The sequence below is a fragment of the Vigna unguiculata genome, chromosome 9 (genome assembly GCF_004118075.2).
Source record: "Vigna unguiculata cultivar IT97K-499-35 chromosome 9, ASM411807v1, whole genome shotgun sequence".
NCBI lineage: Eukaryota > Viridiplantae > Streptophyta > Magnoliopsida > Fabales > Fabaceae > Vigna > Vigna unguiculata.
The window spans coordinates 32583243-32597107 of NC_040287.1; the positions used below are offsets into that span (position 1 = coordinate 32583243).

At 32.8% G+C, this 13865-nt stretch overlaps 2 protein-coding genes across 2 annotated transcripts; both read right to left on the reverse strand.

Moving 5' to 3' along the window:
• Positions 1-1150: 1150 nt before the first annotated feature.
• LOC114162142 (wall-associated receptor kinase 2-like) lies at positions 1151-4560 on the reverse strand. The gene is made up of 3 exons (XM_028045928.1): positions 3562-4560; positions 3116-3289; positions 1151-2528 (listed from the first exon to the last, which is right to left on the reverse strand). Exons 1-3 carry the CDS (start codon positions 4439-4441, stop codon positions 1321-1323), a joined length of 2262 nt encoding a protein of 753 aa, XP_027901729.1. The 5' UTR covers positions 4442-4560; the 3' UTR covers positions 1151-1320.
• A 5633-nt stretch (positions 4561-10193) lies between these two features.
• Positions 10194-13538, reverse strand: LOC114162144 (wall-associated receptor kinase 3-like). The gene is given in 5 exon segments (XM_028045931.1): positions 10194-10688; positions 10690-11407; positions 11410-11436; positions 12947-13117; positions 13252-13538. Coding segments are annotated over 5 exon segments (1587 nt in total). The 5' UTR covers positions 13472-13538; the 3' UTR covers positions 10194-10237.
• Positions 13539-13865: the final 327 nt, after the last annotated feature.

Here is a 13865-nt window from a genome sequence, read left to right on the forward strand (position 1 = left end):
AATTCCAAATGGAAATTGTTGGGAAGTATGATTGCGGGTATAGGCAATGAAAATGTGTTTATTTTAATTAGAGTGAAAAATGTTGGGTCGATGAAAATAATGCGTCTTGAAAAGAGTCTCACATTGTCTAGGATAAGCTAGGGTGTGAGTGTTGATGACTATATAATGGGCTCCAAGTCCATGGGATTCCTTGCCGCAATTCAAAGACACTTTAAATTAGTGTTTGATTTTTCTTATACTTTACTCTTGTAGTAGGGTATTGTGAAGTGTAATTAAATACTTGCTATGGAGAGTGTGGGTACACTTGAGGTCAAAGGGTTGTTTTTTGTGTGCTGTAAAAATTTGAAAGTGTGGGCGTACTTGGGGTCAAAGGTAGGAGTGGCAATGTGGATTCGGTCCAGCGGACCGGCCCATAGGCCTGTCAAAAAACGCGGGGTAGGCCAGGATATTGAGCTTGCTGTTCTACAAAAGCCCAACCACAAAAGCTCTCAACCTGCTCGACCAGGCCCGCAGTCTGCAAAAAAAAAAAAAACTTACTCTTGTGTATATCGGTTATTTTTGTATGAACGTTCTAAATTCTTGTATGACTAGAAAAGAAAAGTATTATGTATTTTTAAATATGATAAAATGTGAAGAATACATCGTATATGTCAGAGTACGAATATGAATATAATGAAAAATATTGAATTATCAATTTATCATCTAACTCCCCAAAGTTTTTGCTTAATTTTGTGAACTTGTTAAAATTTCCCAATTTGTTGAATATTAAAAGCTCTATGATAAGAATTAAAAAAAAAAAAACAAGACCGGTTTTATATGGGGCGGGTTAGACTTTTTAGCCCGTGTTGAAAATATGGGACAGGCCAAATGCGGGCTGGTGGGTCAGGCTAGCCCACATTGCCACCTCTAGTCAAAGGATTAAAAGATTTTTCTGTGTGATATAAAAATTCACACATAGTAATTATTCTCTGATTGTCTTTAGACAACTGTCGTAATTATTCTCTATATTTGAAGTTTTTTATTTATATTTTTGTGTTCTTTGTATTTCTTAAGGATAAAAATGATAATGTTCTTAATGCCTTTTTTCCCGACATATATCCAATATAATACGAGAAACTATTCACCAACACTGCACACAGAATCTGGATGAATTAACTAAAGTCTATCAATGGTACAAAACATATAATCATAAAATAACGACACATTGTGGAATGAAAAAATAGAATACAACATACAATATATAACATCCATACTGATATTGATCGGCATCTAGTCTTGAATAACAATAGTCTTGTGAATTATTATAATAATATCATCTAATCATCTTCCACTAGTTAAGGACAAGGAAATTATTCGGTTTAAAGTATCAGAGCCAGAATGCATGCTTCTTCTGTTAACACCATCTACACTAAAAGAAGATGACGGTGTTGCTTTGAGAAGAGTTTCAGTCTCCTCTGATGACAAGTTTACCTTTTCCCATTGGTGCTTCTCCACAGTGTTTATTCCTTCAAGTTCCATTGCCACTTCTCTCATGGTGGGCCTTTCCTCCCCCTTCAACCTTAAACAATGCCTTGCTATATTTGCAACATCCGTTAGTTGCTCAACATTTGCCTCATCTATTATGCGGCTATCGACAATGTTTAGTAACCCACCCTCGTTCATTGAAGAATGGAAGTGAACCGCTAGATTTCTATGAGCCTCCGGCCTTTCAAAGGAGAGTGCCTTCTCTCCGGTTAGCAGTTCGACTAGGACAACTCCAAAACTATAAACATCACTTTTCTCTGTTAACTGGCTTGAGTGGAAGTATTGTGGGTCAAGATATCCCAGTGTCCCCATCACCAAAGTCGTTAACTGACTTCGATCAAGAGGAATAATCTTTGAAGCTCCAAAATCAGAAACCTTTGCAGTGAGATTGTGATCAAGTAGTATGTTTGAAGTTTTCACATCTCTGTGTACGATTGGTGCATTGGTAGCAGAATGCAAGTATGCCAGGGCCCCAGAAGTTTCAACTGCTATTTGTAATCTTCTTTTCCATGTAAGTCTTAAAGATTTGGTTTGATCGTGGAGATGGTCGTAAACAGTTCCATGGGGAACGAATTCATAAACAAGTAAGGGAACCTCTGTCTCTAAACAACACCCCAAGAGTTTCACCACATTTCTATGGTTGATTTGACAAAGCAGAATCACCTCATTGATGAAATGCTCAATTTGGTTTGGGTTACTAATTCTCGACTTTTTAATTGCTACAGTTCTATTGTCAGGTAATATTCCTTTGTAAACTGTTCCCTCCCCACCTGCGCCTAAGACCATCTCTTCACTGAAATTGTGGGTGGCATCTTTTAGTTCTTCCACAGTAAAGATTTTTGTCAATTCATTTGATCCACTATACCTGCCTATCTGTTGCTGTAATAACTGGCCACCGTTTAGTTGGAAAAAATGTTCTTTAAGTCTGTTGAGTTTTCTTTTCTTTAATGTACAGCAGACGAATAAGGTTCCCCCCAGCAGTGCCAATATACTTCCACTCACACCTGAACATCGATAAGTGCAAACAATTGTTTTCTCTATGATGTATGCTCAGTTGCTGATGAAACATTTAATAAAAAGCGCCTTATGTTCCGAGATTTCATACATGATGCATTTAAACTCAACTTGAAGGCATATACAGAAAAAGGACAAGGCTAATATTGTAATTTAATGCAAAGGAAATATTCTAATTTAGAAGAGCTGATATATGTTTTGAAATGAAGGGAAAGACATCATGCTTTTATTTAGTGATCTATTAGATAATTGAAAACAATAGATCTAGAGAATTATTCGAAGCCCGGGAGAATAAAGAGAAGTGGTGGTTGAACAGTTCCTGAAACAAAAGGTCAAGGTCCACTTTGTGTGATATGAAGAGATTGCTGAAATTAAATAGTGTTAATCTATTTAGATGTCATCTAGTATCTAGTAATTAACATTAAAAACATATGTATATAGAAAGATGTACTTTATATCAAAATCATTTTTTATACCAATGAAATTTCTTTCAGGAATATTATATTGTAATAGTAACCCCTGTTAAGCTTGTTCTGTAGTGCAGAATAGAATGTTTTGAAGACAAAAGTATACTTACTGAAAGCGATTATGATTTTGCGGTTACTCCTGATAACACATCCACTTCCATTAATTTTCCCATCTCCTTCATATCCCTTTGGACATAAACAAGTGTAGCTCCCTTCTGGATCGTTGCTGCATGTTGATCTACCCTTTAAACAGTCGTCAGATTCCTCAGTGCATTCATCAACATCTAAAAGATAATTAACGAGTATTAGAAAAAGAAATGTCAAAAGTTTGTGTATAGTTTGTCATTATTTGTACAGTTGTTGAATGGATCGCTGAGCTTTATACACTTGTTAACTGTGGTGTTCATGAATGTATTTTAAAGGAAGAACAGAGAAATAATACAGAAAAAGTCCATAGAGAATCAAAATTCATAATAAAGGTAGTTTTATAAAATTGATTGTAATATAAAAAGACGTTAATATTGAGTATATGTTAAAAGGAGGAGAATATAAAGACCTTGACAGCCATGTGGTAGGTAAGGATTTCCTTGAAAACCAGTGGAGCATTTACAATGGTAACCAGGTCCCACGATTGCATTGTGACATTCACTGTACTTTGACTTACACGCATAGCTTGAAGCATTCTTCTGAGCATCTATGCACGTGTTCCCCACTGCCCAATCCAAAACCACAGGAAACGTGTTGGTTCTGTTAAAATTGATGAGGTGTGTCATTGAGAAATTGTAGGCTCCATCCTTAACCAGAAATGTATAACCACATGGGTAGGACTGAAATGACTTGGTGAAGTTATTTATGATTATATTTGCAGAATAAATATAAAATTCCGATAGCCTTTGTTGAATTGGAGTCTCGCAACAAAAAGTGCCGGAGCATGACTCGTCATTCGTTGGTTCCTTGTCAAGGCCACTGTACACAGACACGCACGCAGTAGTAATGTATAGTCTTCCGGATCTTGAACCTTGATCATATACTACTCCCGCCGCGTCACCACCCAATACAGTTAACTTGTTTTGCTTGGATGATAGGTGAAAAGGTTTGAGCTTGAACTCGAAGAGCCAATTTTCATCCTCTGATTCACCAATCGTGTTATTGACGCAACTTGTGGCAACTGGCAATGAAACGTGAAGTTGGCCGTCGAGTGAGATGTCCAGCACCCGCACCTTTGGATCAATTTTCAAGAATGGAATTGGTTGTGAAAGGGTTTTGTTGCAAGTGATGATAAATGAGGTGTTGAGAGAACAGAGCTCAGTCAGACCAAAGGGAAATGGAATGTTAACATTGCCACACTTTGTTGGGCATTTTTGCTCTTCTGCTGCTGCTGCTGCAGCTGCAGTGAGGATTACAAGAAGTAGCCGCTGATTTAAATGGAAGCCCATCTGCCCTGTTTTTCTTTCAACTTAATTATTAATCATGAATGTGCTCTTATGATTTACCAAGTATATGGAATGAATGATCGATTCAAAAAGACTTGGGTCAATGACAAGGTTCAATTGCCCCTTCCAATGATTTTCCTAATACATTTAAGAACGTGGAATTTGATTTAGGAAGACTTTGGAGTCAATGATAAAGTTCAATAGTCCTATCATTTGAATTTTCAAAACTGCCCTCTGATTTCTGTACGTAGTTTCTTTTCGCGGTCAAATAATGGGAAAATAAATTAAAAAAAAAATATATATAGAATAGGGAAGAGTCGGGGTATTGCTCCTTATGATTTATTTTCCTAAACTGCAATTTTCTGTACATTAATCGGTACAATTAGGGGAAGTAACAAGAGAAGATATTTTAGAAATCAAGAGTAATATAATTATACATATTTTTTCTATACTAAAATTAAATTAAGTTGAAGTGTCTCTTCTTTCTTTTATCCTCTCCACTCCGAGAAGGTTTTTACTGTTACACTAGAAAAATATAAGAACTTTTTGATATTATAATGGAAAACATAAATACCAATTAATACGGGGAAGAAAAAAAATAATGTTTGTAGTTACATGTTTTGAAGGTTATATATATATATATATATATATATATATATATATATATATATATATATATATATATTTTTAATAAAGTTATCAATAAGTTTTGCAAATTACATATAATTAAGTCGTAATGAGAACATAGTGTAACACAAATACGAGTGAAGCAAAATTTTATCATATATTTTCACTTTGATATAGTAGGGTTTAATATGTTTTTAATTCTTGAAATTTAATGTGAAATTAGAATTTATTTATGTCTGAAATTTTGAAATATTTTAGTCCTCAAACTTTAAAAATAAATGAATATATATTTTTTAACCTATTTATGTTAATATTTTTTGACATGTCGAACACATTTTTTAGTTGACATTGAAACGAGAATATGTCAACAATGTCAACCGTATAAATAACTTAAATATTAACATGAAATTCATCTCAAGGGACAAATTTGAATTTTGCATCAAAATTCAAAGATTAAAAATATATTTAATCTGATGCTTTACATTATGATTATTTGGAGTGAGTTGATAAAAAATATACTATGTCAAGGGTACGTGAAAATTGGATAAAAAGTTCTTCTAAAAAGTGTTATAATTCACACAAAAATACATTATTTTTTCATTTATCTAATTCTCAATACCTCTTTTATATTTTCTGAGTAAAAGTGAGTTTGATGAGATACTAAAGTAGCAATCAATTCCAGCAAGTGCACGAGATGCTTAGTAGTATCAAACAAGTGTTGTATTCATATGGATTTGTTAAGATCATCCAATATTTGCAGCTGAATTGAATGGAACAATGTTTGTAAAAGTTGAGTTGATCATAAAACAAAATTAAATTGAAGATTTGGGGAATATAACGATAAATGGGTGTTGTGGTTGAATTTTATCTCTTCTTTTTCTATTGCAATGTTATTTATCTTTGATTCTTAGTATGTTAATTATTCAATGTCTTTATAGTACTCTAAGGTAAATCTAGGCCCACTCATGCAGCCTAAAATCTAAGAATTTCAAACTCAGTGCAATTCCTGCACTCCTGTAGAATGAATTCTTGCCTTAAGTGCATGACTCTTTTATCCAACCCACCTCTAGAATATGAAGGCCTCTAACAAGAGTGAGATGATTTGATTAGACAATAGTTTGAGACCAGTCTTCCAACTCAATCCAAACCAGTAAAATAAGATAAGTTGTCAATTTAGCCAAGCATTAAGCACAAATCAAATAAGAAAATATTTAATAAAAGACTTACATAAATATTATAAAGGTAGCAATATAGAGAATTAGAGTCATATTAAAGTTTGCTTTGCTGCTAAGTTTGCTTTAACTAGTGATTTTGTGAATTTGTAATTGTTGGATAGTTTTGAGCATTTATTCTGCATATTTCATTGTATAGAACAAGTGCATGAAATACAGTTCTCATCTTCATATGAATAACTTAACTCATTCTTAGAAGTTAGTTTGCACTCATTTAGGTACAATTAGGCATTTTCTAATTTCCTTCATATTTTAAGCATTTATTTTTTTTAAAAGTCAGGTTGCATCATATTATACATGTTCAAATGACAAAATCAACATTTCATATATAGCATATCCTTAAAACCTAAATTTTGTACATATACCACATGCTGTCAAATCCTATTTTGAATAGTTTGCTACCAATTTTGGATTAACTAGTGAAGTTACATTTCCATCATATTTGATTAGGCTTAGGCATTGTATTTGCATACTTAAGCATACAGAAAGATGATTATATCAATAACGATTACAAAATTGACAAGTGTATCAAATTGTGCAAGTAATAAAGTGGATAAGTCTAGATATGATTTCCCACATAGACTTGCGTTGTTCAGAAAAAATATGTTTATTCACTACTAATTAAGGCTAAGAACTTTAAAGAATGAAAATTGTTGATGTGTAAGAAATAAATCTAAAACTGAGAAAAAAAAATTTAGGAAATTAGTATGATAAAGACTTCACTGGAGTTAAATTTCATGCATCAAATCAATATGAAAAACACTAAACAATGTACTTCACATTCACACTCTAGCATTTACATCAGATGTAGCAAGCCCTAATGTCTTAACGACAAATATAACTTATTAATAAGAACCCTAATGTCTTAGACCTTTTCTTATTAAAAGTTCGCATTAGGCATTAAATTTGAATGTTATGAATGACCAATGATGAACTTATGTTTAAATGCTCAATCAATTAGTTCAATTGTAGTCTAGGTTCCGACATCGTGTCCATTAACTAGATACCCATAAATATGCAATCAATCAATTTATGCAGTTAAGATTGAGAATAAAACACAAGAATAATGAAAAATAAATATATTGAATGGTAGAAATCATAAAGATTGAAGATACATTGCATCAAACCCTTGTGAATAAGGGAGTTTAGTTGCTCATATACATTCTGAACAATGGAAAAAAATAATGATGAATGTCTCCGGCCTCTTGAGTCTCCACCTTTTAGGGTTGGTTCCCTATTCTCCCTAAACCCTAAACCTTAAACTCCTTAAATAAGTGTTTAATTTTTAACTTTGAAGAGCCTTCTATTTAAAGACTTTCAGAAATAGATTGGGTTTGAAATTTGTATTTGAATCTGTAATTGAAGTAACCAACTCTATTGATAATTGATTATGTTGGTAACTTCTTAAATTTCTAAAATTTTCACTTATCTATAAAATATGAATGAAATACTTATCTTTTTCAATTTATTAAAAAAAACCTTAATTAAATAGTAAAAGATAAAAAACTTATCTTTTCTAAAATTATCAAATAAAATCTTAATGATCCAGTAAAAGATAAAATACTAATCTTTTCTAAATTGATTTAACAAACCCTTAATTATTTAAAAGGATAATAATAAACATACCAATAAATGATAAAACAAATACTGCAATAGTTGTCTTATTTAATTTTACACATAATTTTGAGTATTTGGAGTTTTTAGTTCAGTTTAATCATTCATTTTGCATTATTAGACTTATATAGAAATTTTTCTAAATGATTTGCATTGCATAAATAATAGTTTAATTCATTAATGCATTTTATCAAATATTTGGTGAAAACTAAGTTTTCATTAAGGCATTTAGGACTTGTTAAGGCTTGTAACATATTCAGTTCATGTTTCCTTACAGTTCTGCATATTAATTCATCATATCACAACATCACATTGCCATTTGCATAGTGATTTAAACCTTTTCTTCTTAAAAACCTGAAATGAAAATTACTGCATTAGTGTAATTGTGTGCTAGAGTTTTTTAGTTTCTTCTATTGATACTATAACACTATTTAAGAGTAAAGTTTACATTTTTTTTTCTCTTTCCCTCATTGTTTGTTTAATTTTTAGGGTGATAATTGGATACAACTCTAGCTACAAATTATACAATTCCTTGTATTGACACTTTGGTTATCTTTCTATACACAGGGAGAAATTGAGACTTTTGTTAGAACCTTATGCGAGAAAGGGCATTAACATGACCTACTCAGCAATAGATGCCGACTCATATGCTACAACACCTTCCAAGGCATATATATGGGTCATTCTTTCTAACACCCTTCATGGACCCCTTAACACCTTCTACACTCTCCTCTCACCTTTGAACATATATCCCTTCTTTTCTAGCTCACCAAGAAATATGAGGTTGCGGTTCAAGCTAGGTATAAACCTATCTTCGTCAAATACTCTCTTAATTTCATCATGTAGACAAAATCTGATGGTTCCAACTCCGATTATTATTTAGGATGTGTAAAGATTTTTTAAATTTTAAAGAAAAAAGAAAAGGTTCCTTTAAAGTCAATTGTATATTAATTTTAATTTTCTATTTAATAACCACATGTGATAATCACTAAATATCATGTTAAATTGTGTATTGAGGTTGTAATTTTTTTTCTTATTAAACTAAAAGTAAAATATATTAATGTTTATTGTACTAAATTAATTGTTTATCCGATATTTAATATGTAAATTATAATCTTAATGTCTCTTTTCCCAAAAGATGACACAAATGAATTCTTTTATAGTTTTTTTACCACTTTGTAGCATTCGAGTAATCCCCTAACATTTCTAAATATTGTACGTTATATTTATGGATGTCAACGGAGAGCGGGTAAGATAGAGAAATAACTACCTGCTGGATAAATATCTCGTACCTATACCTATATTTGTCGGATATCCGTTATGCGGGTACCCGCATAAATTTTTAATATTCACGGGTACTCGCGGGTATTAACAAAAAAATAAAAATAAATATTTAACAACATATTTTAATCGTAAATTCAAATAAAATACAATACATAACATTCATAAATTTTAAACAAAGTCCAAATAACTCATTTCAATAGTGTTGAAAGACAATTTACAAAAAAATGATTTTTTAAAAAACTAATTGGTAAAAAAACAACTCATTCAAAATCAATATGTTAATATTTTAATTATGATTTTTTTTTAATTTAAATTAGAATATAGCAGATATGGTATCCACGGGATACAGATATTATGATACTTGTACCCGTCCCGTTAACGTGCGCGTATTAAAAATATTCGTACCCATTACTTAACGGATATCCATTTACAATATTTATTTCTTACCCGAATTTTATCCACACATACAAAATCCCCAATCGTACTAGATGAACTTTACCAATTTGAATAACATCCCTCGTGTATTCGATGCTACTTTTTGGTAATCCGCAATATTAGTCGAAATCCATCACTCACGTACAAATGAAGATAACTAAGATTTTCATCAACAACCCCCTAACAATCTATAATGAATGTAAACTATCAAATACCTTTGACAAACCCTTTCATCACAAAATTTAACGTTAGCTGTGAAGTAAACTTGAGAAAACATTCATCAACTCCAAAAAAATTCTAGCAAATAAATTAATTAAATATTAGTGATAACTTTTACAGAAAAAGCATATCATATTCCACACTATATTTCATCCCAACAGATTTGAATATTAATTGAAAAACCAATATAACCTGAGAAACCATTCACCAAATCCGCACAGAACCCTGGATGAATTAACTAAAAAGTCTATCAATAGTACACAACATTTAATCATAAAAATAATGACACATTGTGCAACTTAGAAAGAGAATACACGTACAATATATCACATCCATTACTCTGAATGTTGATTTCCCTCTAGTCTTGAATAATAACAGTCTTGGGAAATCATCTTCCACTAGTTAAGGAAAAAGAAATTCGGTTTAAAATATCAGAGCCAGAATGCATGCTTCCTCTGTTAACACCATCTACCCTAAAAGAAGATGATGGTGTTGCTTTGAGAAGAGTTTCAGTCTCCTCTGATGACAAGTTGATTGTTTCCCATTGGTGCTTCTCCACAATGTTGATTTCTTCAAGTTCCATGGCCACTTCTCTCATGGTGGGTCTTTCCTCCCCCTTCAACCTTAAACAATGCCTTGCAATATTTGCAACACCCATTAGTTGCTCAACATTTGCCTCATCTATTATGCGGCAATCGACAATGCTAAGTAACCGACCCTCATTCATTGAAGAAAGGAAGTGAATCGCTAGGTTTCTATGGGCCTCTGGCCTTTCAAAAGAGAGTGCCTTCTCTCCTGTTAGCAGTTCGACTAGGACAACTCCAAAACTATACACATCACTCTGTTAACTGGCTTGAGTGGAAGTATTGTGGGTCAAGATATCCCAGTGTCCCCATCACCAAAGTCGTTAACTGTGTTCGATCAAGAGGAATAATCTTTGAAGCTCCAAAATCAGAAACCTTTGCAGTCAGATTGTGATCAAGTAGTATGTTTGAAGTTTTCACATCTCTATGTACGATTGGTGCATGGGTAGCAGAATGCAAGTAAGCCAGGGCCCCACCAGTTTCAACTGCTATTTGTAATCTTCTTTTCCATGTAAGTCTTAAAGATTTTGTTTGATCGTGGAGATGTTCGTAAACAGTTCCATTGGGAACGAATTCATAAACAAGTAAGGGAACCTCTGTCTCTAAACAACATCCCAAGAGTTTCACCACATTTCTATGGTTAATTTGACAAAGCAGAATCACCTCATTGATGAAATGCTCAATTTGGTTTGGGTTACTAATTCTCGACTTTTTAATTGCTACAGTTCTATTATCAGGTAATATTCCTTTGCAAACTGTTCCCTCCCCACCTGCGCCTAAGACCATCTCTTCACTGAAATTGTTGGTGGCCTCTTTTAGTTCTTCCACAGTAAAGACTTTCGTCAATTCATTTGATCCACAAAACCTGCTTATCTGTTGCTGTAACAATAGGCCACCGTTTAGTTGAAAAAAGTGTTCTTTAAGTTTGTTGAGTTTTCTTTTCTTTAATGTACAACACAGATATAAGGTTCCCCCAGCAGTGCCAATATACTTCCACTCACACCTGAACGTCGATAAGTGCAAACAATTATTTTCTCTATGATGTATGCTCAGTTGCTGATGTAACATTTAATAAAAAGCGCCTTATTGTTCAGATATTTCATACATGATGCATGGACCAACTCAACTTGAAGTATACAGACAAAGGACAAAACTATTGTAATTTAGTGCAATAGAAAGATTCAAATTGAGAAGAGGTCATATATGTTTCTAAATGAAGGGAAAGAGAGTATATTTTTTAGTGATTTATTAGATAATTGAAAACAACAGATCTAGAGAATTATTCGAAACCCGGAAGACTAAAGAGAAGAGGTGATTGAACAGTTCTTGAAACAAAAATTCCTGGTCCACTATGTGAGGTGAATAGACCACTGAAGTTAAATACCATTAATCTATTTAGACGTCATATAGGAATTAATATTAAAAAGATATATAGATAGAATTGGATTTTTTTTTTTGGTTTATATATAGAATAAGAATTTCAATTTATTTATGTGGATATACATGGAAAAAATAATATACCATATGATGGAAATATAAATCTTTGAATGAATTTTAATATTAAAAAATTCTTTAGAATATTAATGTCAAAAGAGTTATTCTTTATTGCTTATTTTCTTTAAATTTAGTTTAAATTTTAAAAATATTTATTGAGAGTGAAGTAAATAATTTAGAATTATTTTTAAAGTAACTTTGATCTCTACTATTCTATTCTATGTATATATGTAAAAGAAATTTTACCTAAATCAGCTTAAAAATAGGAATTTAAACTAACAAAAGAAATATGTACTTATGTTAGGATTAGAGCTGTCAAAACATCTAAATTAGTCTGATCCAGTTTGATTCACCACGGGTTGATAATTTAGTGAACCAATTTAACCCAGCTCACTTTCTAACGAGCCAACAAAATTCGAACCCGGCCCGGTCCACTACGAGTTGACGGGTTAAACGGGTTGGCTCAGGGGTTCACTTAATTAAAAAAAAATTATTTTTTTATTTTTTTTCAGTCAAAACTAAATTGTAATTCTAATTAAAATCTAAATAAACTTTAATACAATTCAAATACAAACCAAAACAAAAGAAAATACAAATTATTTATGTGTTGGATAAAAAAATAACCTAACATGACCCAAATGTAAAGCCCAACTTAATAAAAATAAATAAAAACACTTGTGTGACCCTTTTATGTGCGGGTTGGTGAGCCAACCCAGCTCACAACGGGTTCAACCCGGATGATCCGGGTTCTAAATGAGCCGGGTCAAAAAATCAACGTATTGAGAATTGTAAGAAAATTTTAACCCAACCTGACCCAAACCCGTGGTGAGCCGGGTTGACTAGCAGGTTCCAACCCATTTGACAGTTCTAGTTAAGATAATAATATTTTGACTACTACATTTTGACAACTTTGTCTTATGATATTGTTATTTATGCCATATTTCTTTCAACAATATTATATTGTAATAGTAGGACTTGTTAATCTTATGTAATGTTTTAACATAAAATAGTATACTTACCGAAAGAAATTATGAATTTGCGGTTACTGCTGATCACACATCCGCTTCCACTAATTTTTCCGTCTCCTTCATATCCCTTTGGACAAGAACAACTGTAGCTCCCTATTGTGTTGCTGCATATTGATCTACCCTTTAAACAGTCGTGAGATGCCTCAGTGCATTCATCAACATCTAAAATGTGCACAATCTGGTCATTAACTTTTAAACTTGATATCAATTTTCAAGTAACTAAAAAAAGCAATTTTATAAAATTGATTCTTAAATAAAAACACACTGAATATGATTTATTTTTAAAGGAGGAATACCTTGACAACCATGAGGTAGGTAAGGGTTTCCCCGAAAACCAGTGGAGCATTGACAGTGGTAACCAGATCCCACCTCTGCATTGCGACATTCACTGTACTTTGCCTTGCACGCATAACTTGAAGCATTATTCTGAGCATCTAGGCACGTGTTCCCCACTGTCCAATCCATAACCACAGGAAACGTGTTGTTGCTGCTGTAAAAATTGACGAGGTCTGCCATGGAGAAATTGTAGGCTCCCTCTTTAACCAGAAATGCATAACCACATGGGTAGGACTGAAATGGCTGGGTGAAGTTACTGTTGAAGATATTTGCAGAACAATAATAGATGAATTCCGATAGCCTTTGTTGAATTGGAGTCTGGCAACAAAAATTGCCGGAGCATGAGTCGTCATTGGTTGGTTCCTTCTCAAGGCCACTGTACACAGACACACACGCAGTAGTAACGTATAGTTTTCTGGATGTTGAATCTACTTCAGATACTACTCCTGCCGTGTCAGAGCCCAATACAGTTAACTTGTTTTGCTTGGATGATATGTGAAAAGGTGTGAGGTTGAACTTGAAGATCCAATTTTCGTTGTCTGATTCACCAGTCTTGTTATCGACGCAACGTGTG